This window comes from Thamnophis sirtalis, unplaced genomic scaffold, assembly GCF_051295495.1.
Source record: "Thamnophis sirtalis isolate CommonGarterSnake01/CBP01778 unplaced genomic scaffold, rThaSir2_p1.2 scaffold_2, whole genome shotgun sequence".
NCBI classification, from domain to species: domain Eukaryota; kingdom Metazoa; phylum Chordata; class Lepidosauria; order Squamata; family Natricidae; genus Thamnophis; species Thamnophis sirtalis.
In genome coordinates, this window is record NW_028261382.1 from 33,519,819 (window position 1) to 33,541,334 (window position 21,516).

The following is a 21,516-nucleotide window of genomic DNA, read 5'->3' on the forward strand; positions in this document are numbered from 1 at the left end:
TATGTATTGTATTGTGTTCTCTTATGTATTGGATTGCATTATCTCTTGTATTGTGTTGCATTGTATTCTCTCATGTATTGTCTTGTGTTCTCTTATGTATTATATTGTATTATCTTTTGTATTGTGCTGTATTCTCTTCTCTTATGTATTGTATTGCATTATCTTTTGTATTGTGATGTATTATATACTCTTCTCTTATGTATTGTATTGTGTACCATTCCACTCCACACTATTCTATTCTATTCTTCCAGATTTTCTTTTTTTTATTTATTTTTACTGTTTTTTTTCCAAATATTTATTTTATTTCTTTAAAAAACACACACAAATATTTCATCATTTGTCAATCATTAAGACATTGAAGTACAATTTTTTGTGTGTGTGCTCCTCCCTCCCTCCACCCCCAACCCCCTCCTCCCCCCCCCCCGACTTCCCAGAACCCGTACACAGTATGGATTTTTAACTAACACAGTCTAAAATCTATTGAGAAAAAAGAAATAAAGAAATTAATGACATTCTGCATTGACCTTAGCTTCTTCTTACTGAACTAACTTTTAACAGTTTAAATCATTTCTGATCTTAAGCATAGGCTAACTGGAATTTCTTGGTCCTGTATTTATTTTGTATATAGTCAATCCATTTTTTCCAGTCTCGTTTATATCTCTCGTTTGAGTGATCTTTAAGATATGCCGATGTTTTAGCCATCTCGGCTAAGTTTGTCACTTTCAATGTCCATTCTTGGGTTGTAGGCAAGTCTTCCTTCTTCCAATATTGCACCACCAACAGTCTATTCCAGTGTTTCTCAACCTTGTCAACTTGAAGATGTCCGGACTTCAACTCCCAGAATTCCCCAGCCAGCATTCGCTGGCTGGGGAATTCTGGGAGTTGAAGTCCGGACATCTTCAAGTTGACAAGGTTGAGAAACACTGTTCTATTCCATTCTTCCAGATTTTGGGAGGGTGGGTGGAGGATTTTGGGAGCTCCCCCCCCCCCCGTAGATGGAGGAAAGCCCCTTTTGCCCATGTCCCCCCGAGCCTCCTTAAGCCAGCTCTTCTCCTTCCTCTGCGACTACGCTTCATTAGCTGGTGTCTCATCATCAGCACCTCCTCCAGGCCGCCCCTCCAGGCTTGGACTACCGCACCCATCCCGTCTGGGGCGGATGGGAGTGGCGGGGCCTCACCTGGCAGAAGCCCGCATCCCCAGGGGATCCCCGGCGGGCGGAAGTGACGCGGGGGGGCGGGGCGGGGGGTGGGTCGTCCCTGCCTCGCCCGCCCCCAAGAATGACCCCTGACCTCGGGCGGCGCCCTCCGCCGGGCAGCCGTTAGCACCGCCGCCGCCCCCCCTCTGCCTCCCTCCGTCCCGGCCATGGAGGGCGCGGGAGCCTCGCTCGCCGACCGCCAGGTAGGGTCGCCTCTCCGCGCCCGGGGCTCCCCACAAACCCCATGGGACGTCTGGACTACAACTCCCAGCATCCCCAGCCGGAGAGGGGGGGGTAGAGGGGGGTCTGCGGGTCCACTCTCCGCCAGGTTGGGGAGGAGGACTACAACTCCCAGCGTCCCCAGCCGGGGAGGGGTTAGAGTGGGGTCTGCGGATCCCCTCTCCGCCAGATTGGGGAGGAGGACTACAACTCCCAGCGTCCCCAGCCGGGGAGGGGGGTAGAGTGGGGTCTGCGGGTCCCCTCTCTGCCAGGTTGGGGAGGAGGACTACAACTCCCAGCGTCCCCAGCCGGGGAGGAGGGTAGAGTGGGGTCTGCGGGTCTCCTCTCTGCCAGGTTGGGGAGGAGGACTACAACTCCCAGCGTCCCCGGCCGGGGAGCGGGGTAGAGTGGGGTCTGCGGGTCCCCTCTCCGCCAGTTTGGGGAGGAGGACTACAACTCCCAGCGCCCCCAGCTGGGGAGGGGGGTAGAGTGGGGTCTGCGGGTCCCCTCACTGCCAGGTTGGGAAGGAGAACTACAACTCCCAGCCTCCCCGGCCGGGGTGGGGAGTAGAGTGGGGTCTGCAGGTCCCCTCTCCGCCAGGTTGGGGAGGGGGACTACAACTCCCACTGTCCCCAACCTTGAGGTACAGGGACTTTGCTCAGAATGGGATAGATTGGGGGTCTTCTGCTTGAGCAGGGGGTTGGACTAGAAGACCTCCAGGGTCCCTTCGGCTTCTGCTCTTCTGCATTTCGTAATTTCAGTCTTGGCAGGGTGACCAAGGGGGGCAATTGGGGTTAAACCAATCCATCCCAGTTCCAGCAAACATGGTTTAATGCCAGGGTCCCCCTTCACACGTTTCTATCTAGGTTATCTCCCTCTGATTATGAATTATTTCAGATTTGGGGTTTTCCCCACCACCACCCCCACCACCTGTATTTTGATTTTTGTATTGGTCTTTTAAAAGTGACTTGTTCTTTTTAAGTTGTGCGGTCTGGAACTGTAAATAAAATGGGGGGAAACGATGGAACTACAACTCCCTAAGATTCCCAGGCAGAGTGGTGTCAATTTCAGTCTTGTTGGCTGCGTGGTGTCGAATCATTCAATCCTGGTCCCAACAAACATGGTTAATGTCAGAATCTCCCTTCACACCTTCCCAATTTCCCATCCTCTTTTCACTTCCTCTGCTTATGAAATGTCAGCGTGTGGCTTTCTTTCCACGTGTATTTTTTAACATTCGTGTTGGTCTTTTATTAGCGGTTTCCTTTGTATGGTTAATGTTTGTGTGTATTTATTGGAGTGATTTGATTGCATTTATTCCTCATGGAGAAAAACTACCGGTAGTCCTTTACTTACGACCACACTGAGCCCAAAAATTGTGCTGCTAAGTGAGAAATTTGTTAAATGAGTTTTGCCCCCTTTTTACAACTTTTCTTGCCACGTTTCGGAAGTGAATCGCCACACTTGCTAAGTGATCCTCACGTGATCCCACAACCGTCATAAATATGAACCCCTTGTCGAGCGGCTGAATTTTGATCATATGATCAAAATGCCATAGCGGTCATAAGCGTGAAAAATGGTGCGGAGTCACTAAACAAGCTCGTTGCAAGTCGAGGATTAACTGTACAACTCCTTTGTTATTTGTTAAGAAAAGTTTCTTCCACTGGTAGCTCATTCCCCGCCAAGCAAATGTTTTTTTTTTTCCCTTTTGGGTAGCCTATTTATTATATCTTTGTTTCCACATGGAATAAACATATACTGTATTTTAAACAGAAACGTTGTGTCTAAGAATTCCTGCTTCCTTGCTTGCCAAAATTCTAACTTGTATCCTGGGGGGGGGGGGAACAAAAGAGCATTTTTGTTAAATATTGGTTGATGGATACAGCACTTCTTTGCTGTTCTTTAACTCTAGCTGAATTCCATGTATCCTTTTGAATTTCTTTCCATTAATTCTAAGCCCACTTTTCCTACGAATTCTTTGGCGCTGCTTGCTAACCCTCTAATTATGCTTCCCATTTCAGTCTAAATAGGATATAATTGCTGTTATTTGCATCCCTCGCGCCTGTTTTACCCTGCTTCTGTTAACCCTGGCTTTACGGTTCATTTAGCGACCGTTCAGGGTTACGATGACACTGAAAAAAGCCAGGAGGGGCAAATGACATGGGTTTTGTGATTGGTTAACTGACATAGTTGCTTTGTATTTTAATCTGATCGATATCCTCTCTTTTAAAGTGTTTTATTAGCTTTTAACATTCCTAAACGGATAAACAAGCTGGAGACCAGCTCCTGATAAGAAAAGTTAGTTAGTACAAATTGGAGTCTGGCTTATCTCTTTTGTGAACCCTAAACAATCTTCATCCTTACAATTTATGCCCCTTCAGACCTCATTTTAATAAACAGGTATGCTATTATATTATGAGATGCAGTGGCTCAGTGGCTAAAACGCTGAGCTTGTCGATCAGAAAGGTCGGCAGTTCGGCAGTTCAAATCCCTAGCGCCGTGTAACGGAGTGAGCTCCCGTGACTTTTCCCAGCTTCTGCCAACCTAGCAGTTCGAAAGCATGTAAAAAACGCAAGTAGAAAAATAGGAACCACCTTTGGTGGGAAGGGAACAGGGTTCCGTGCGCCTTCGGTGTTGAGTCATGCCGGCCCCATGGCCACGGAGACATCTTCGGACAACGCTAGCTCTTCGGCTTTGAAACAGAGATGAGCACCGCCCCCTAGAGTCAGGAATGAGTAGCACATATGTCCGAGGGGAACCTTGACCTTTATGCTATTATCCTGTCCAATCAACTTTCCTCTTTCAGATTTCTTTATTATGTTAACGACAAAAGGGGATGTCAGCTGAAGATCGGGGATTCCTCTTTGAATGAGGATTCCCTTTTGTCTGAATATTCTGATAAATTGTAATAAAACCATCTTCCTGTCTCAGTTTGTCTCATTGGGAAATAGGCACACCAAGGCCTGAAAAAGCCATATTTAGCCTTCACCATTGCGGCATTCCCCCATGGGTAGGTGATCAAAATTCAGGCACTTGATTATGACTTATTCATAATTATGACGGTTGTGGTGTGATCCATTTTTGGGGGACCTTTTGACAAGCAAAAAGTCAACGATTCACTTCCCAGCCATGTTATTAACTGAACAACTGCAGTGATTCACTTAACAACGGTGGCGAGAAAACCCGCTTAGCAGAAACATTGGACTCCACTGTGGTTGCAAGAGGAAGAATGAACAACCTGTATTTTATTTTCTCTTCCTGTTATCTTGTCTTCTGTTTGTTGGATTAGCGTGGAAGTTCTCTTTCTGGCCCACGCCCTTGTTTGAATTGTAAAAGTCTTGTTCAGGCACAAAATGACAACAGTTTAGATTGAATCATGCCCCAGAACTGTGACTGTTGCATGTCAGCAAACCTACAAATCGGCCAGCCTTAAATGGGTTGTCGGTGTTTGTGTGTGTGTGTGTGTGTGCTTTCTGAGTTTTTCTTGGGAGAGAATAATGCGCTTGCCTTGTGTATTGGTTTGAGAAAAGAAATAAAGAGGACGTTTTGCTCGGCTGATTTTGCCATTGTTTAACTACTTGGACCTAAAAAATGGAAACTTCATCGCGTTGTTTTGCTTTTGTTCGCCACCATTAGATGGCATCGCTTGTCCAGTCACCACGCAACCCTTGAAAGTTAAGAGTTGTGTGCATTTGCCTTACTAACTGCTGCCAAGCCCTTGGGTTTGGTTCTGATGTTGTTGTTGGTTCTTTCAAACAAAGGAGCCAGAATTTTTGAGGGAAGCAAGCTGGGTCACCAAACCCTGATCCCCAAACCCTGATGATTTATAAAGAGAAACGGCTCTTTTAGAAAAGAAATTTAGGAGATTTTTCCTTATTTTGATGTGAAGGCAAAACCACGAGCAGAGAGTTTGAAGCGGAGATTAAAATCATTGGCTGGAAAATCAGGGATCCTCTTCAGAAGAATCATTCACTTGTTTTCATTTCTGAGCTTAAGTCAGTTTTCAAAAAAAGGTTAAGGTTCCCCTCGTACATCTGTGCTAGCTGTTCCCGACTCTAGGGGGCGGTGCTCATCTCTGTTTTGAAGCCGAACAGCCAGCGCTGTCCGAAGATGTCTCCGTGGTCATGTGGCCGGCATAACTTAATGACGAAGGCGTACGGAACGCTATTCCCTTCCTACCAAAGGTGGTTCCTATTTTTCTACTTGCATTTTTTACGTGCTTTCAAACTGCTCGGTTGGCAGAAGCTGGGACAAGTCACGGGAGCTCCCTCCGTTACGCGGTGCTAGGGATTCAAACCGCCGAACTGCCGACCTTTCTGATCGACAAGCTCAGCATCTTAGTCCCTGAGAAACAAAATCTTCTCTACATCTCTGGGGAGAAAATGTTGCTTCTCCTCCAACATATTTTAATACTTTTCGTCTTTTTATCCTTTAGGTGAGCTTCTTAACAAGTTCTGACCTACGAACCCGAGTTCTCCAGTTTGTAGAAGACCGGATTCAGACAACCATGGTAACGTTGGGGAACGTTTTGGGAACGTTTGAAACCAGAGTTCTCATTTGCATGCCTGTTCCAAGCAGGAAAAACCCTGCTTTTAGATCACACCCAATTTCCCCCGTCCGCGTTGCCTTCCCTCCTAACCAAAATTAGAGGATTATGACGGCTGTAATAAACATTAAAGTGATGGTGTTGTTTGATTAGTCATGTCCTAATCAGACCTGGAGATTGCAGTTTATTAATGCAGCCCAGGAATCTGCACATTCTGGTTAGTCCCACATAGTCACCAAGTTGCCCGATCTGTAAAGAGCATATCGTGGCCTCCAAAACAGCCCAAGATCCCCTATAAATGCGATTTGCGAATGCATGAATGTAAAGGGCGATTAGTCATTGTGAATATTTCAATTTAAATCTATTTGACTCAGTACATGTAAAGAGGACAGCATGACCTCCAAAACAGCATAAGAAGATCTGATCTAAGATGGGCACTGGGGTGATGATGAATTTATAAAAAAAAAATTTCTTTTGGCTGATTGGAAGCAATAAAGATGCTCGTTTTCTCCCGCTTCACATCTGGAGCATTGATTTTTGGTTGCTCCAGATTAGCAACTTATTAAACTAACCCAACACAGGTAGCCTGTTGTGGCCGGCGGCGTGTGCAGCTGGCAGCAGATTCCGACATTGAGGAGGTTGGGGAGGAAGATGGGCCAGTCCTGGAGTCTGGGGAAGGCTCGGACGAGGGCTCTGCATTGGAGGCGGAGAGGGGCCCAGGGCCATCTGGTAGTTAGTTATATGCTGCCTCCGGAGCCTGACATCAGCGAGGCAGAGGAACAAGGGGAGCCTGTTCTCAGTGTGTGCATGCGCAGAGCTGCCAGAAGGCAAGAATAGTTAAGACCAAAAGGCTGACTCGGGAGTAAGACTTGGAGATGATTGACCCCTCCCGTAAGACATAAAAGTGGAGTGAATAGACATGAGCCTTTGCAGGAAGCAATTAGTTCATCTAGTCGGTTCAAACTCTGAGAACTCGTCTTTGACTCTGTGCTCTGTGTTTGGCCTTGCAAAACTAATGGGCAGTTAGGCCTCTGGCAGCGTTTCAAGGGAGATAAAGGCGGGTGCTTATCAACCTTACCTTGAAAGGCTGCGGCAACTCAAGCAGACATCTGTCGGAATCTTCACAAACTGTTTGTAAATCATTCCGGGCTGTGGATGAATATAGTTCACAGCCGTTTAAAGAAAAAGAAAGTTTTTGGGAACTAAGATTGTGATTTATGCTTTCTCAGAAAGCCTAGATCAAAACATTGCTCTCAAGCGGTCACTTAGCAGACCTCCCCGGGACTGTTTATAGGATGCATAGTTCCAGTGGCCCCTCCCCTGTAGGTCACGTGATCACATTATGGTTGCCAGTCCACATTTACAGCCAATGACCGCATCCCATCATCAAGTGATCACGAAATACCACCTTCATTGCTAGAAAAACAGTATTTGAACATATTTAGGTTTGATAAGAAGAGAATAGCTGAGTTTGAAATGAAGGATCCTTGGTGCTCCCTGAGCTTGGTTGTTTTCTTGCAGATGTTTCATGACCCAACTAGAGAACATCATCAGTACTAGAAGGGTTGGTATATTGTCAGAGTTTTGGCAGCGTGACTATCATTATGAGATAAACCCAGGGGGAAAACACAGCACAGATAATTAATAATTAGATAATTAATAGTGGTTTATATACAAATATATACAGACATACACACTGTAGATAAATCCCTTACCACTCAGCTATGGACACAAGGAGAGAAATGAGATACACGATGAGAGAGAGAGAGGGAGAGAGATGCCCTCTAATGGCTACCTATACATAGACACCTTAAAACAGTAAATGACTTGTGTGGACTGTATCAGAGTCTTAAAAGAGGTGATAACTATATTGCTGAATCATCCTCATTGCATCAGCTTACAGTTTACAGCTTACAACCTTGCATCAACTGGCAGCTATTAAATCCTCAGTACCTGACATATATCAATAGAGCAAACCCCACTCCCTTCTAGCACTGATGATGTGACCTCGTTGGGCCATGAAACGTCCGGGAGACGTTTCTGAGAGCGCCAAAGAACTCCATGTTTACCTAGGGTTGAAAATGAACTTTTCCTATCTCACTTCTGTCCGCAGATAACCGGGATAGCCATCGGCGCCGCGGTGGCCTTGTCGCTGATTGGGATCGTGGTGTATTTTGTGTACAAGAAGGTGAAGGAATCGAGTAAGTCTGATTGCTTAGCACGAACCCCGTGTCTGGGTAACAGAGGTGAACGGAAGGTGTTTCTTTCCGCACGGCGGAGCGACTGGGGAGGTTAAGAAATGGTTGGACCAGATTTCTCAGCCTGTGGGAAATAATGAGCGGGTCATAATAATGCAGCAGAAATGGGTCTCCAAGAATCGAATTTGGCCTAGTGGTTAACACACCAGGCTAGAAAGTAGGAGACCGTGAGTTCTAGTCCTGCCTTAGGCACGAAAGCCGGCTAGGTGACTTTGGGCCAATCACCAGGAGACGGTGAGTTCTAGTCCTTCCTTAGGCATGAAAGCCAAGTGGGTGACTTTGGGCCAATCATTAGGAAACTGGGAATTCTAGTCCCGCCTTAGGCATGAAAGCCAAGCGGGTGACTTTGGGCCAATCACCAGGAGACTGGGAACTGTAGCACTAGCTTAGGCATGAAAGCCAAGCGGGTGACTTTGGGCCAATCACCAGGAGACTGGGAATTCTAGTCCTGCCTTAGGCATGAAAGCCAAGCGGGTGACTTTGGCCAGTCACCAGGAGACTGGGAATTCTAGTCCCGCCTTAGGCAGGAAAGCAGGCTGGGTGACCTTGGGCCAATCCCTCCTCACAGGGTAGTTGTGGGGAAAATAGGAGGAGGGAGGGGTGTTTGTTCGCTGCCTTCGTGGCATGACAAAACCGCGCTCGACTAAAGCACGCCCGATTAAACCGTGTCGCTGACATCATCAACAGGGCGACAACAGCAAGCGTGGAGAAAGAAGGGCACTTTAAATAGCGCTTTGAAAGCAAGACGATTCAACTTAAGGTAAGGGTTAGGTTTAGGGTTAGCTTTAGGGTTAGGTTAAGGGTTAGGGTTAGGGTTAGGGTTAGGTTAAGGGTTAGGATTAGGTTTAGGGTTAGGTTAAGGGTTAGGTTTAGGGTTAGGTTTAGGGTTAGGTTAAGGGTTAGGTTTAGGATTAGGTTTAGGATTAGGTTTAGGGGGGTTAGGTTTAGGTTTAGAGGTTAATTTTTGGTTTAGCGTTTACAGGGTGCTTCTGTCTCCGCGCTGTTGTCACCCTGTGATGACGTCAGCTACGCGGTTTCATCGAGCACGCTTTAGTCGAACACGGTTTTGTGGTGGAACCCGCTGCCTTAAGTCATTTCTGAGTCCCCCCGGGATTGGGCAGCATATAAACCCATTAAATTTCTAAAAAGAATAAAGGCAAGATACCAACAAACAAATAAAATTGACTTAGGAGGAGAGTCTTAGATAAAGTGAAGTAGCCTATTGCTTCTCTTTCTGTATCTTGGATACTACTGCAAATTAGACTGCTTGTGAAAGTGGACCCCACGGTGATGAATCTTCCTTTGCTTTTCAGAACAATCCCAGGCACATGTGCCCCAGTACAGGTTTCGCAAGAGAGACAAAGTGATGTTCTATGGGCGTAAGATCATGCGGAAGGTAAGGGCCCCTGAGCCGAGCGAAGGTCCGTGGTGAGCTTAGGCTGAGTTCAGATGCGATCCACCAGCGGCTGGACTCCGTGATTGCTTTAAACTCTCCTGGGCTTCAGAGCGAGAGCTCAGAGTTAAACTGTGGTGGTTTTCTTGCAGACGTTTCATTACCTTGCTAGGTGACGTCATCACTGCCAGAAAGGGAGTGGGGCATAGGAGGAGGAGGAGGAGGAAGAAGAAGAAGATGGGAAAGGAGAAGGAGGAGAACTGTGGGGTCCTTGGTGCTTTCTGAACGTGGTGGTTTTCTTGCAGGCGTTTTGTGACCCAACTAGGTAACATCATCAGTACTAGAAGGATTGAGGTATGCCAGGGAGGAGGGGGGGGAGAACTGTGGTGTCCTTGGTGCTCTCTGAGCTTGGTGGTTTTCTTGCAGGCATTTCATTACCTTACTAGGTGACATCATCAGTGCCAGAAGGGAGTGGGGTATAGGAGGAGGAGGAGGAGGAGGAGGAGGTGGAGGAAGAAGAAGATGGGAAAGGAGGAGGAGGAGGAGAACTGTGGGGTCCTTGGTGCCCTCTGAGCTTGGTGGTTTTCTTGCAGGCATTTCATTACCTTACTAAATGACATCATCAGTGCTAGAAGGGAATGGGGTAGAGGAGGAGGAGGAGGAGGAGGAGGAGGAGGAGGAGGAGGAGGAGGACTGTGATGTCCTTGGTGGTCTCTGAGCTTCTTGGTTTTCTTTCAGACATTTTTTTTTACCTTACTAGATGACATCATCAGTGCTAGAAGGGAGTGGGGTGGTGGAGGAGGAGTAGGAGTAGGAAGAAGAAGATGGGGAAGGAGGGGGACTGTGATGTCCTTGGTGGTCTCTAAGCTTGGTGGTTTTCTTTCAGACATTTTTTTACCTTACTAGATAACATCATCAGTGCTAGAAGGGAGTGGGGTGGTGGAGGAGGAGGAGGAGTAGGAAGAAGAAGATGGGGAAGGAGGAGAACTGTGGGGTCCTTGGTGCTCTCTGAGCTTGGTGGTTTTCTTTCAGACATTTTTTTTACCTTACTAGGTGACATCATCAGTGCTAGAAAGGAATGGGGTATGAGAAGTGGAGAAGGAGGAAGAAGAAGATGGGGAAGAAAGGATGTCCTTGGTGCTCCCTGAGCTTTCATTACTCAACTAAATGACATCATCAGTGCTAGAAGGGAGTGGGGTTTGTGAGAAGGAGAAGGACTTGTGGGGCCCCTGGTTCCCCCTTGAGCTCAGCTTCATTTCTTGCAGACATCTCATTATCAAACTAGGTAACGACATCCGTGCTGGAAGGGAACGGAGTTTCCTGTCCTTCTATAACCCTCGTCTTCTGGGCTCGGTTAGGTGAGGATGCCAATGGCAACCTCTCTGAATTCGCATAGCATTGAGTGTGGAAAATCCAGGATGACCTATTCAGCAAATGATAGTCATCAACCTCACCTTGGCTCGAGTTCAGCCTCTCGTTTATCCTGGGGGTAACATGTGAGAAGAGTGGGGCGTAGGCGTCCTCTGGATGACTAATAAGCCGTTTTACTCTCTGTCGAGTCTTATTAATAGCTTTGCAAAGAGCCGATGGCCCCACAGGGTGTTTTTCACCCTTCAAAAGGAAAAAAAAAACACAACAACAACCAGATTTCGGCCGGTTCAGGATTTCAACTCTCTTGGGGGGAAAAAAAAGAATGCTTTGAAAAAGCTTTCAAAGATCTATTGGCAACGAAGGGACGTGGTGGCTCAGGGGCTAAGATGCTGAGCTTGTCGATCAGAGTTCCACCACAAAACCGCGGACGACAAAATTGCGGTCGATGAAAGTGCGTATGTGACGTCATCACAGCGCGACGAAAAAGATCGAAAAATGTAAAAATAAAGCGAAAACCTTACCCTAACCCCCCCAAACCTAACCCTAACCCTAACCCTAACCCTAAACCTAACCCTTAACCTAACCCTAACCCTAACCCTAACCCTAAACCTAACCCTTAACCTAACCCTTAACCTAACCCTAACCCTAAACCTTAACTTAACGCTTACCTTTATGTGAATCGGCTTGCTGTAATTTAATTTTTATTTCAATTTTTCGATCTTTTTCATCGCGTTGTGATGACATCACATACGCGATTTCGTCGACCGCGCTTTTGTGGAACGTGGTTTTGACGGGTCACGGTCGATCAGAAAGGGTGGAAGAAAGGTTTAGCAACTTTATTAATTGACTTTTACTTAAAAGGGGTCATAAAGGTGTAATGTTATTGGAGGGTTTTGTTTGAAATAGCTAATGAATGTCATTATGTGGTTGTCTCTTTAAGTATGAAGGATTTGAGGCAAAAGCACGTTCAAATAATTGTAGTCAAATTATGACCTTTAAAGCGCTCCATGGCTTAGGCCCAGGATACCTGTGAGACCCTCTACTACCACCGGTAGCCTCCCACCGTCCAGTGTGATCCTACAGAGTTGGCCTTTTCAGGGTGCCGTCGGCCAGACAGTGTCGGCTAGCGACCCCCAGGGGGAGAGCCTTCTCTATGGGAGCGCCTTCCCTCTGGAACGAGCTGCCCCCAGAGCTTCGTATAATCCCCGACCTCCGGTCCTTCCGACGTGCCCTAAAAAGTTGGATTTTCTAGCAAGACAGCCTGGCCTGAACAAAATAAAATAAATGATTGATCATTGTTAATTTTAATTGATTTTTTTTAAAAAAATGTTATTGTTAATCCTAATTGGGTTTGTTTTGGATATTCTATTTAATTTTTTTTAACTTTTGCAATATGTGTTTTTTTTTTAAATGTTGTACGCTGCCCTGAGTCCTTGGGAGAAGGGCGGCATATAAATCCAATAATCCAAAGCAAACCAAATGAGAATTGTGGCACATTGATAGTAAGATATACAAAGATTTTTTTGATTTAAAGTGTATAATCTAATGTGAACTATAAGTAATGACTCTGGAAGAAATGCACGAAAGTTGTAGGTAACCAATCGACACGCTTTCTACAAGATGTAATGAAGGATGATTCTTTTTTTGTGTTTTTGTTTAATTAAAATTTTTAAAAAAGCTTTAAAAAAAGCTTCTGTTTGAATCCCTAGCATCATGTAAGGGAGTGAGCTCCCGTGACTCGTCCCAGCTTCTGCCAAACTAGCAGCTCAAAAACGCGTAAAAAATGCAAGTAGAAAAATAGATGCCACCTTTGGTGGGAAGGTAACAGTGTTCCGTGCGCCTTCGGTGTTGAGTCATGCCAGCCACATGACCATGGAGACGTCTTCGGACAGCGCTGGCTCTTTGGCTTTGAAACGGAGATGAGCACCGCCCCCTAGAGTCAGGAACGACTAGCACAGATGTGAGAGGGGAATATTTAGCTTTTATTGGCAACAAAGATAATTCTAGATCTATAAATAAATAAATAAATAAATAAATAAATAAATAAGAAATATCAATATCAATATAAATAATATCAACATAAACATAAACAATATCAAAAATATAAATATAAATATAAATATAAATAATATAAATATAAATATAAATAATATAAATATAAATAATATAAATATAAATAATATAAATATAAATATAAATATAAATATAAATATAAATATAAATATAAATATAAATATAAATATAAATATAAATATAAATATAAATATAAATATAAATATAAATATAAATATAAATATAAATATAAATATAAATATAAATATAAATAAATATAAATATATCAATATCAATACCAATACCAATACCAATAATATAAATACAAATACAAATATAAATAATATAAAAATAAATAATATATAAAAAATAATATAAATATAAATAATATAAATATAAATATAAATACAAATACAAATACAATATAAATATAAATATAAATATAAATATAAATATAAATATAAATATAAATATAAATATAAATATAAATATAAATATAAATATAAATATAAATATAAATATAAATATAAATAATATAAATATAAATATAAATATAAATATAAATATAAATATAAATATAAATATAAATATAAATATAAATAATATAAATATAAATATAAATATAAATATAAATATAAATATAAATATAAATATAAATATAAATATAAATATAAATATAAATATAAATATAAATATAAATAAATATAAATAATATAAATAATATAAATATAAATAATATAAATATAAATAAAAATAAAAATAAATAAAAATAATAAATAATAATAAATAAAAATAAATAATAAAAATAAATAATAAAAATAAATAAAAATAGATCCAAGAGCCAATCCTCGGCTTACGACCACAATGGATTCCAAACGTTTGGTTGGCAAGCGGTTAGGAGTTTTATCCCATTTTACAGCCCTTCCCCCCACCGTTGTCAAATGAAACGCTGCCGTTCTCGAGTTAGTACCGTAACACAGTTGTTAAGCGAATCTGGCTTTCCCCATCAGAAAGACACAAAAGGATCCCGTCACCCTGGGAACCTGGAACTGTCATAAGTGCAAGTCAGTTGCCAAGCATCTGCAGTTCGATCATGTGACCATGGGAATACAACTGTGTGAAAAACAATCATCCGTTACTTTTTTCAGTGATGTCATCGCATTGAACGGTCCCTAAACAAACGGTTATAAGTTGAGGAATACCTGTACCATGTCCACAAATCCCTGGAAAATGGTGGATCTCCATATACCTTCCTGAGATTTTGGATTAGATGAAAGGGAAAGTAGCCAAGGGAAGGAACGGTGCCTTCAGAAGCTCCTATAAATCTCCCTTGCTTTAATTAGCTGATTAATTAACTCCTCTCCCTTAATTGGCTAATGCACTAAGGATAATATGGTGCTGCAATAAAGAAATGTAATCCCAATTATTGAATTCGTGTGTGGTGGCTACACCCTTAATCCGTCAGCCAATATCCAGCCACCTCTTAGCCAATATAAGTAATTGTTCCTTTTTCCAATTTTTTTTTCTTCCTCTTCCCTCCTTAAAACAGAGCAAGGATTTGGAAAATAGGTGCAAAATCTGGCAGATAAATAAAAGGGAGGGAGGGAGGGAAGGAAGGAAGTCCTTGACATATGACTGGGATGGATTTGTGGTGGTAAAATCAGATTGGTCTGACCTGATTTTACAAACACACCCCCCCCCTGGCAGCAGTTATTAAATGAAAAATGTGGTCATTATTGTCTGTTGTGGTATAGGGTTTCTTGCCTAAGCAGGGGGTTGGACTAGAAGACCTCTAAGGTCCCTTCCAAGTCCTGTTTTGTTCTAGTCTAGTCTACTACTGTACTGTACTGTACTCTACTTCTAATTCATATTCTATATTATGGAATATAGAATGTTGAATAATGTAGAATATAAAATATAGAATATAGAATAATGTGGAATGTAGAATGTGGAATGTAGAATATAGAATAATATAGAATATGGAATAATGTAGAATGTAGAATATAGAATATAGAATAATGTGGAATGTAGGATGTGGAATGTAGAATATAGAATAATGTAGAATATAGAATAATGTAGAATATAGAATATAGAATATAGAATGTATAGAATATAGAATAATGTATAATGTATAATGTATAATATAAAATAATGTGGAATGTAGAGTGTAGAATAATGTAGAATGTAGAATGTATAGAATATAGAATAATGTAGAATGTAGAATGTAGAATGTATAATATAGAATAATATGGAATGTAGAGTGTAGAATAATGTAGAATGTAGAGTGTAGAATAATGTAGAATGTAGAGTGTAGAATAATGTAGAATGTAGAATGCGGAATATAGAATAATGTAGAATAATGTAGAATAATATAGAATAATATAGAATAATATAGAATAATATAGAATAATATAGAATAATATAGAATAATATAGAATAATATAGAATAATATAGAATAATATAGAATAATATAGAATAATATAGAATAATATAGAATAATATAGAATAATATAGAATATGGAATATATAGAATAGGGGTAGTCAACCTTTTTATACCTACCGCCCACTTTTATATCTCTGTTAGTAGTAAAATTTTCTAACCGCCCACCGGTTCCACAGTAATGGTGATTTATAAAGTAGGGAAGTAACTTTACTTTATAAAATTTATCAAGCAGAGTTACAGCAAACCCCTACCGCCCACTAGTGGGCGGTAGGGACCAAGTTGACTATCACTGATATAGAATATAGAATACAGAATAATCTATATTCTATTCAGTGACTGATCATAAATTGAGAATTACTTGAATTGTCGTTCGGCATCTGCTCCCTTTGCAGACAAATTTGAAAGCTCAGTAAGACATTTGCAAGCAATTTCCACACTTTTCAGAAACCGTTGGTCTTTAGAATTTCGGCTTTTACGTAGGCTTTTTTCCCCTGCAGTTGTGTGCAACATCTTTGTTGGTGCAGTTGTGTTAACTGTTGCATGGCCGTCACTCACTCGGCAAACCTAAGGCCTGGTGCATTTTTCCTGAATGCTTTTCTTCACCATCAACATTCTTCCTTGCAGGTAACAACTCTGCCAAACTCTCTGGTCGGCAACGTGGTGCCTCGTCAGCGGATGCGGAAAAGGGCCAAGGTGTTGAGCCTGGCAAAGAGGTAAGGTTCACAGAGCAATTTTGGCATTTTGGATAAACTGTGTGTGTGTTGTGGCCCGCTAGTGGCCTGCGGAGCTGGCAGCGGAGAGTGAGGAGGTTGGGGAGGAACCTGGGCCAGTCCTGGAGTCTGGGGAAGGCTCTGATGAGGGCTCTGTGTTGGAGGCAGAGAGGGGGCCAAGGCCATCTGACATTTTGCTGCTGCCAGAGAGGCAGCTGCCTTTGGAGGCTGAGATGAGTGAGGTGGAAGAGCAGCTGCGGCCTGTTCCAGACGCACCTACGCGCAGAGCAGTTAGGAGAGGAGAACAATGGAGGACAAGGAGTCGACTCGGGAAGCAAAGCAAACATGGGCACTGGCTGGGGAATAAATAGAAGGAAAGGGGAGTGGTGGTCGTAGGAGACAACAGTTCTTATTTCTGAAGATTTTGCTCATTATGTTTCGTGTGATGCCGGAACTTAATTTGCAGCTTTGCGGCTGGGAGCTCATGGCCCTTGCAATTATCGCAAGGAACTGATAAGGTCTGTTACTGCAGCTAACTCTTGGAAGGAATATTGCCTGGACTTTTTGGTGGGTGAATGCCATTAATTCACAAGAGGTAAATAAAGAGGGATTTTTCGTGACCAGGAGTCTGTTTCTTGCTTCTGCTAAGGCTGCGTCAGGAAAATAATTTCCTCCTTAAAATACAGACTTAGAGAGTTGGAAGAGACCTTGGAGGTCTTCCAGTCCGAAATAATCTTATCTCTTGCTTTTCAGAAAAGCATCCCTCTCTCTCCCCCTCCTGGAGAAGGAGGAGGTGGTGTAGTTAAAGGATAAGGGAAGGATCCAGATCCAGAGCCAAAGAAGGAGTAGCAAACTGTTCTTTTGCTCTCCCTTTCAGGATTCTGCGCTTTAAGAAGGAATCTCCCATCCTGCAGCCCAAGGACCCACCTCCCTCCCTGCTGGAAGCTGATTTAACGGAATTTGACGTCAAGAGCTCCCACCTGCCTTCGGAAGTCCTTTACATGCTTAAAAACGTCCGGTAGGAATATTTGAAAAAAACAAACAAACACACACAATATCTAATCTTACATATCCAGTGGTGGGTTTCAAATATTTTTAGAACCTCTTCTGTAGGTGTGGCCTGCTTTGTGGGAGTGGCTTGCCGGCCATGTGACTTGGTGGGAATGGCTTGGCAGTCATGTGACTTGGTGGGCATGGCCAACTTTGTAAAATGTGGTGAAACTCGCTTAACAACGCTCTTGCTTAGCAACCAAAATGTTGGCTTAGAAACTCTGGTATTTGAAGCACGCAAGTCTTAAAGCTGTCAAGTTACAAGACCCTTGCACCCCTAACCCTTTTCAAAAAAAAAAAAACCCAGAGGTGTTCAAACTTGACAGCTTTAAGACTTGTGGACTTCAACTCCCAGAATTCCTCCTCCAGTCATGTTGGCTCAGGAACTCTGGCATTGAATTATGCAAATCTTAAAGCTGTCAAGTTACAAGACCCTCACACCCCTAACCCTTTTGAAAAAAAAAACCCCAGGGGTGTTCAAACTTAACAGCTTTAAGACTTGTGGACTTCAACTCCCAGAATTCCTCCTCTCGCTCTTCATCTTGATGATGTGCGGACGGGCGAGGGAAGGGAGCTGGAACCGGTTCTAAACGGCACTGTAAATTTGTGGAACCTCTTCTAGAGAAGAGCTTAGAACTGGCAGGAACCCACCCCTGTACATATCATAACGGCAGACAGAATTATGTTTGCTCAAAAGTGGAAGGATAATGGATGTGCAGAGGGTTTGGGAGGCTTGCAAAGTGCTCCTGGGGCAGGGGAGAGCAAAAGTGAGCAGAAAATGGGCCATTTTTGCTCGTTTATGCCCCCCCCCCAAAGCCCCAGGAGCACTCTACAAGCCTCCCAAAGCTCCTTTTTTAATATGCAAAGAAACAAGGCGTGCAGAGGGTTTGGGAGGCCTGCAGAGTGCAAAACCCTTTTTATTATAATGTACCTCTTCAAAAATCATGGTGCGTCTTATATTCCAGTGCGTCTTATACTCTGAAAGATATGGTCTTTGCAGATATAGATAATGGCATATTGGATGGGGCTGTGGCGGGGGGAATGCACATATAATGGATGTATATCGATATGGAAATGTTGCCCAGAAGGAAAATGTTAAAAGTTGTTTCTTTTCTGTTTTAAAAAAATTGGTTAAAAAATACCAAACATCCAGTAGGTTTCGTCGATTCGTCAGCCTGCCCAACACGGTGGGAATCAAAGTCACAGCTCAGCCTCTCATCTCGGGATCCACTCGGTTTTGCAAATTCTTTTCTCTCCCCCCCACCCAATTTCCTCTGTTTCCTCAGGGTCCTGGGCCACTTCGAGAAGCCCCTTTTCCTGGAGCTGTGCAAGCACATGGTTTTCGTGCAGCTGCACGAGGGGGAATATATCTTCCGTCCGGGACAGCTGGATAACAGCATCTACGTCGTGCAGGACGGGAAGTTGGAAGTCTGCATCCAGGAGAGCGTAAGGGTCGCCCTGTGAGGAGATTGAGGAAGGACAGATGTTTAGGAGGGAATATCTGGAGCTCAGGGCTGAAAGGAGGGGTCCCTGGTGTGCTCTCTGAGATGGGTTGTTTTCTTGGAGATGTTTCATTACCAAACTAGAGAACAGCTTCAGTGCTAGAGGGGAGTGGGGTGTCTGGAATGGAGGAGGAGGAGGAGGAGGAGGAGGAGGAGGAGGAGGAGGAGGAGGAGGAGGAGGAGGAGGAGGAGGAGGAGGAGGAGGAGGAGGAGAACTCTCTGAGCTGGGTTGTTTTCTTGGAGATGTTTCATTACCAAACTAGAGAATAGCTTCAGTGCTAAGAGAGGATGGAGGAGGAGGAGGAAGAAAACTCTCTGAGCTGGGTTGTTTTCTTGGAGATGTTTCATTACCAAACTAGAGAACAGCTTCAGTGCTAGAGGGGAGTGGGGTGTCTGGAATGGAGGAGGAGGAGGAGGAGGAGGAGGAGGAGGAGGAGGAGGAGGAGGAGGAGGAGGAGGAGGGAGGAGGAGGAGGAGAACTCTCTGAGCTGGGTTGTTTTCTTGGAGATGTTTCATTACCAAACTAGAGAACAGCTTCAGTGCTAAGAGAGGATGGAGGAGGAGGAGGAGGAGAACTCTCTGAGCTGGGTTGTTTTCTTGGAGATGTTTCATTACCAAACTAGAGAACAGCTTCAGTGCTAAGAGAGGATGGAGGAGGAGGAGGAGGAGGAGGAGGAGGAGGAAGAAAACTCTCTGAGGTTGTTTTCTTGGAGATGTTTCATTACCAAACTAGAGAACAGCTTCAGTGCTAGAGGGGAGTGGGGTGTCTGGAATGGAGGAGGAGGAGACAGTGCAGTCCTTGGTGCTCTCTGAATCTGGTTGTCACCTTGCAGACATTACATCACCCAACTAGGTAACATCACCACACCCACAACACTGGGGATGTTACCTAACTGCAAGCAAATAACCAAGCTCAGAGCTACTGTATATAAACAGGGAGCAAGTCACAGGAGCACTGATCATGTTACCTACTTGGGTGATGAAATGTCTGCACGAAAACAACCAACCTCAGAGAACACCAAGGAGTCCATAGTTGGTCTCCTCCACCTCCTCCTCCTCCTCCTCCTCCTCCTCCTCCTCCTCCTCCTCCTCCTCCTGTTCCTGTTCCTGTTCCTGTTCCTGTTCCTGTTCCTGTTCCTGTTCCTCCTCCTCCTTGCAAACCCCACTCCTTTTTAGTACTGATGGTGATAGCCAGTTTGGTCGTGAAATGCCTGCACGAAAACAACCAAGCTTAGAGTCCACCAAGGACCACAAAGACCACAGGTAAATATTTCTCATCACAACCTCAGAAGAAGTCAGGGAAGGTCCACCGGAGGATCCTTCTTCAAGCTCTCTAGAGAGAAAGCTTTTGACTCAGAAAATTGGGATGAAGGTCACTGATAGCAATAGCAATAGCAGTTAGACTTATATACCGCTTCATAGGGCTTTCAGGCCCTCTCTAAGCGGTTTACAGAGTCAGCATATCGCCCCCCACAGTCTGGGTCCTCATTTCACCCACTTCGGAAGGATGGAAGGCTGAGTCAACCTTGAGCCGGTGAGATTAGAACCGCCGAACTGCAGATAACAGTCAGCTGAAGTGGCCTGCAGTACTGCACCCTAACCACTGCGCCACCTCGGCTCTGATACCCTCCCATCAGTCTCTTGGCTTTCTCTCTCCATTCCGATCCCGTCCCAACCATTTCCCGTCAGGAGGAGGAGGAAGGTGAATTCACACCCGAATCAAGCCGTAAACCTAGTTTGGGTTTGGGCTTGGCGGATTGCGAAGAAACCCAGCTGTTCTTCCTTCATAAACCTGGTCTGTGGAACTAATCTTGTCTTTGCCGTGGCTCCAAGCCTAAGTCTTTTCTTTTCTTCAACTTTCTCCAGGACGGGACTGAGATGGTGGTGAAAGAAGTCTCGCCTGGAGACAGTGTGCATAGTCTTCTCAGCATTCTGGACGTCATCACGGTAAGGCCTGCAACCCCATTGGGCTCCCTCTGGGCTTTCCTAGTGGTGCTCTATCCCTGTGGAGCTGGCAGCAGATTCAGACAGTGAGGAGGCTGGGGAGGAAGATGGGCCAGTCCTGGAGTCTGGGGAAGGCTCTGGTGAGGGCTCTGTGTCGGAGGCAGAGAGGGGGCCAGAGCCGCCTGACAGTTATCAGCTGCCTTCAGAATCAGGCATCAGTGAGGCAGAAGAACAGCTGGAGCCTCTTCCCAGTGTGCGCATGCGCAGAGTCACCCGACGAAGGGGAGAGCTCAAGAAGGATCGACTTGGGAGTAAGGCCACAGGTGGGCGTGAATGGCCCCTCCCAGAGGAGATAAAAGAGGAGCGAAAGGGGAGTGGAGTTTGCAGGAGTTCACTTCATTGGTTCGTGACTCTCCGAGACTCCTGGCCAAGATTTTACAGTAGACTTCCCCTGCCACGCCCACAGAACCAGTAGTAAATAAATTTGAATTTCACCACTGGTTGTAAGCCGAGGACTACCTAAGGGTGACTTTATTCTTCATTGCACGTTTCTCTTAGCTGTTCCAATGCAGTCATTTTTAGCTCTTTCCGTAGGCGAGCTGTTCCCAAAACTCGATCGCGTTAGCCATCCAGTGGGTCTGGGTTTGAAAGCCTTCCAGAATCTTCCACAATCCTGTGGCTTCCTTTTTCTTCCCTCCGCAAGGCTCGTATTCAAGGCTTGCCAGCTCATGTCCAGTCAACGCTCGCACTCAAAATTATCTTTTTATCGTCTGTAATTAAGAATTGATCCCACCCACCTCTTTGGGGCAGCAATTAGGCTGCCCAGAAAACAGTG

At 44.2% G+C, this 21,516-nt stretch overlaps 1 protein-coding gene across 1 annotated transcript in view; it reads left to right on the forward strand.

The window, feature by feature from the left end:
- The first annotated feature begins 1,256 nt into the window (after positions 1-1,256).
- The window catches only part of PNPLA7 (patatin like domain 7, lysophospholipase), a 92,584-nt gene continuing 72,324 nt past the window's right edge, over positions 1,257-21,516 (forward strand). The window contains exons 1-8 of the mRNA XM_087704698.1: positions 1,257-1,398; positions 5,847-5,921; positions 8,071-8,158; positions 9,529-9,611; positions 16,100-16,188; positions 17,063-17,203; positions 18,522-18,681; positions 20,604-20,684. Coding sequence (XP_087560824.1) covers positions 1,363-1,398; positions 5,847-5,921; positions 8,071-8,158; positions 9,529-9,611; positions 16,100-16,188; positions 17,063-17,203; positions 18,522-18,681; positions 20,604-20,684 — 753 coding nt within the window. The 5' untranslated portion in view covers positions 1,257-1,362. The remainder of the gene's footprint in view (positions 1,399-5,846; positions 5,922-8,070; positions 8,159-9,528; positions 9,612-16,099; positions 16,189-17,062; positions 17,204-18,521; positions 18,682-20,603; positions 20,685-21,516) is intronic.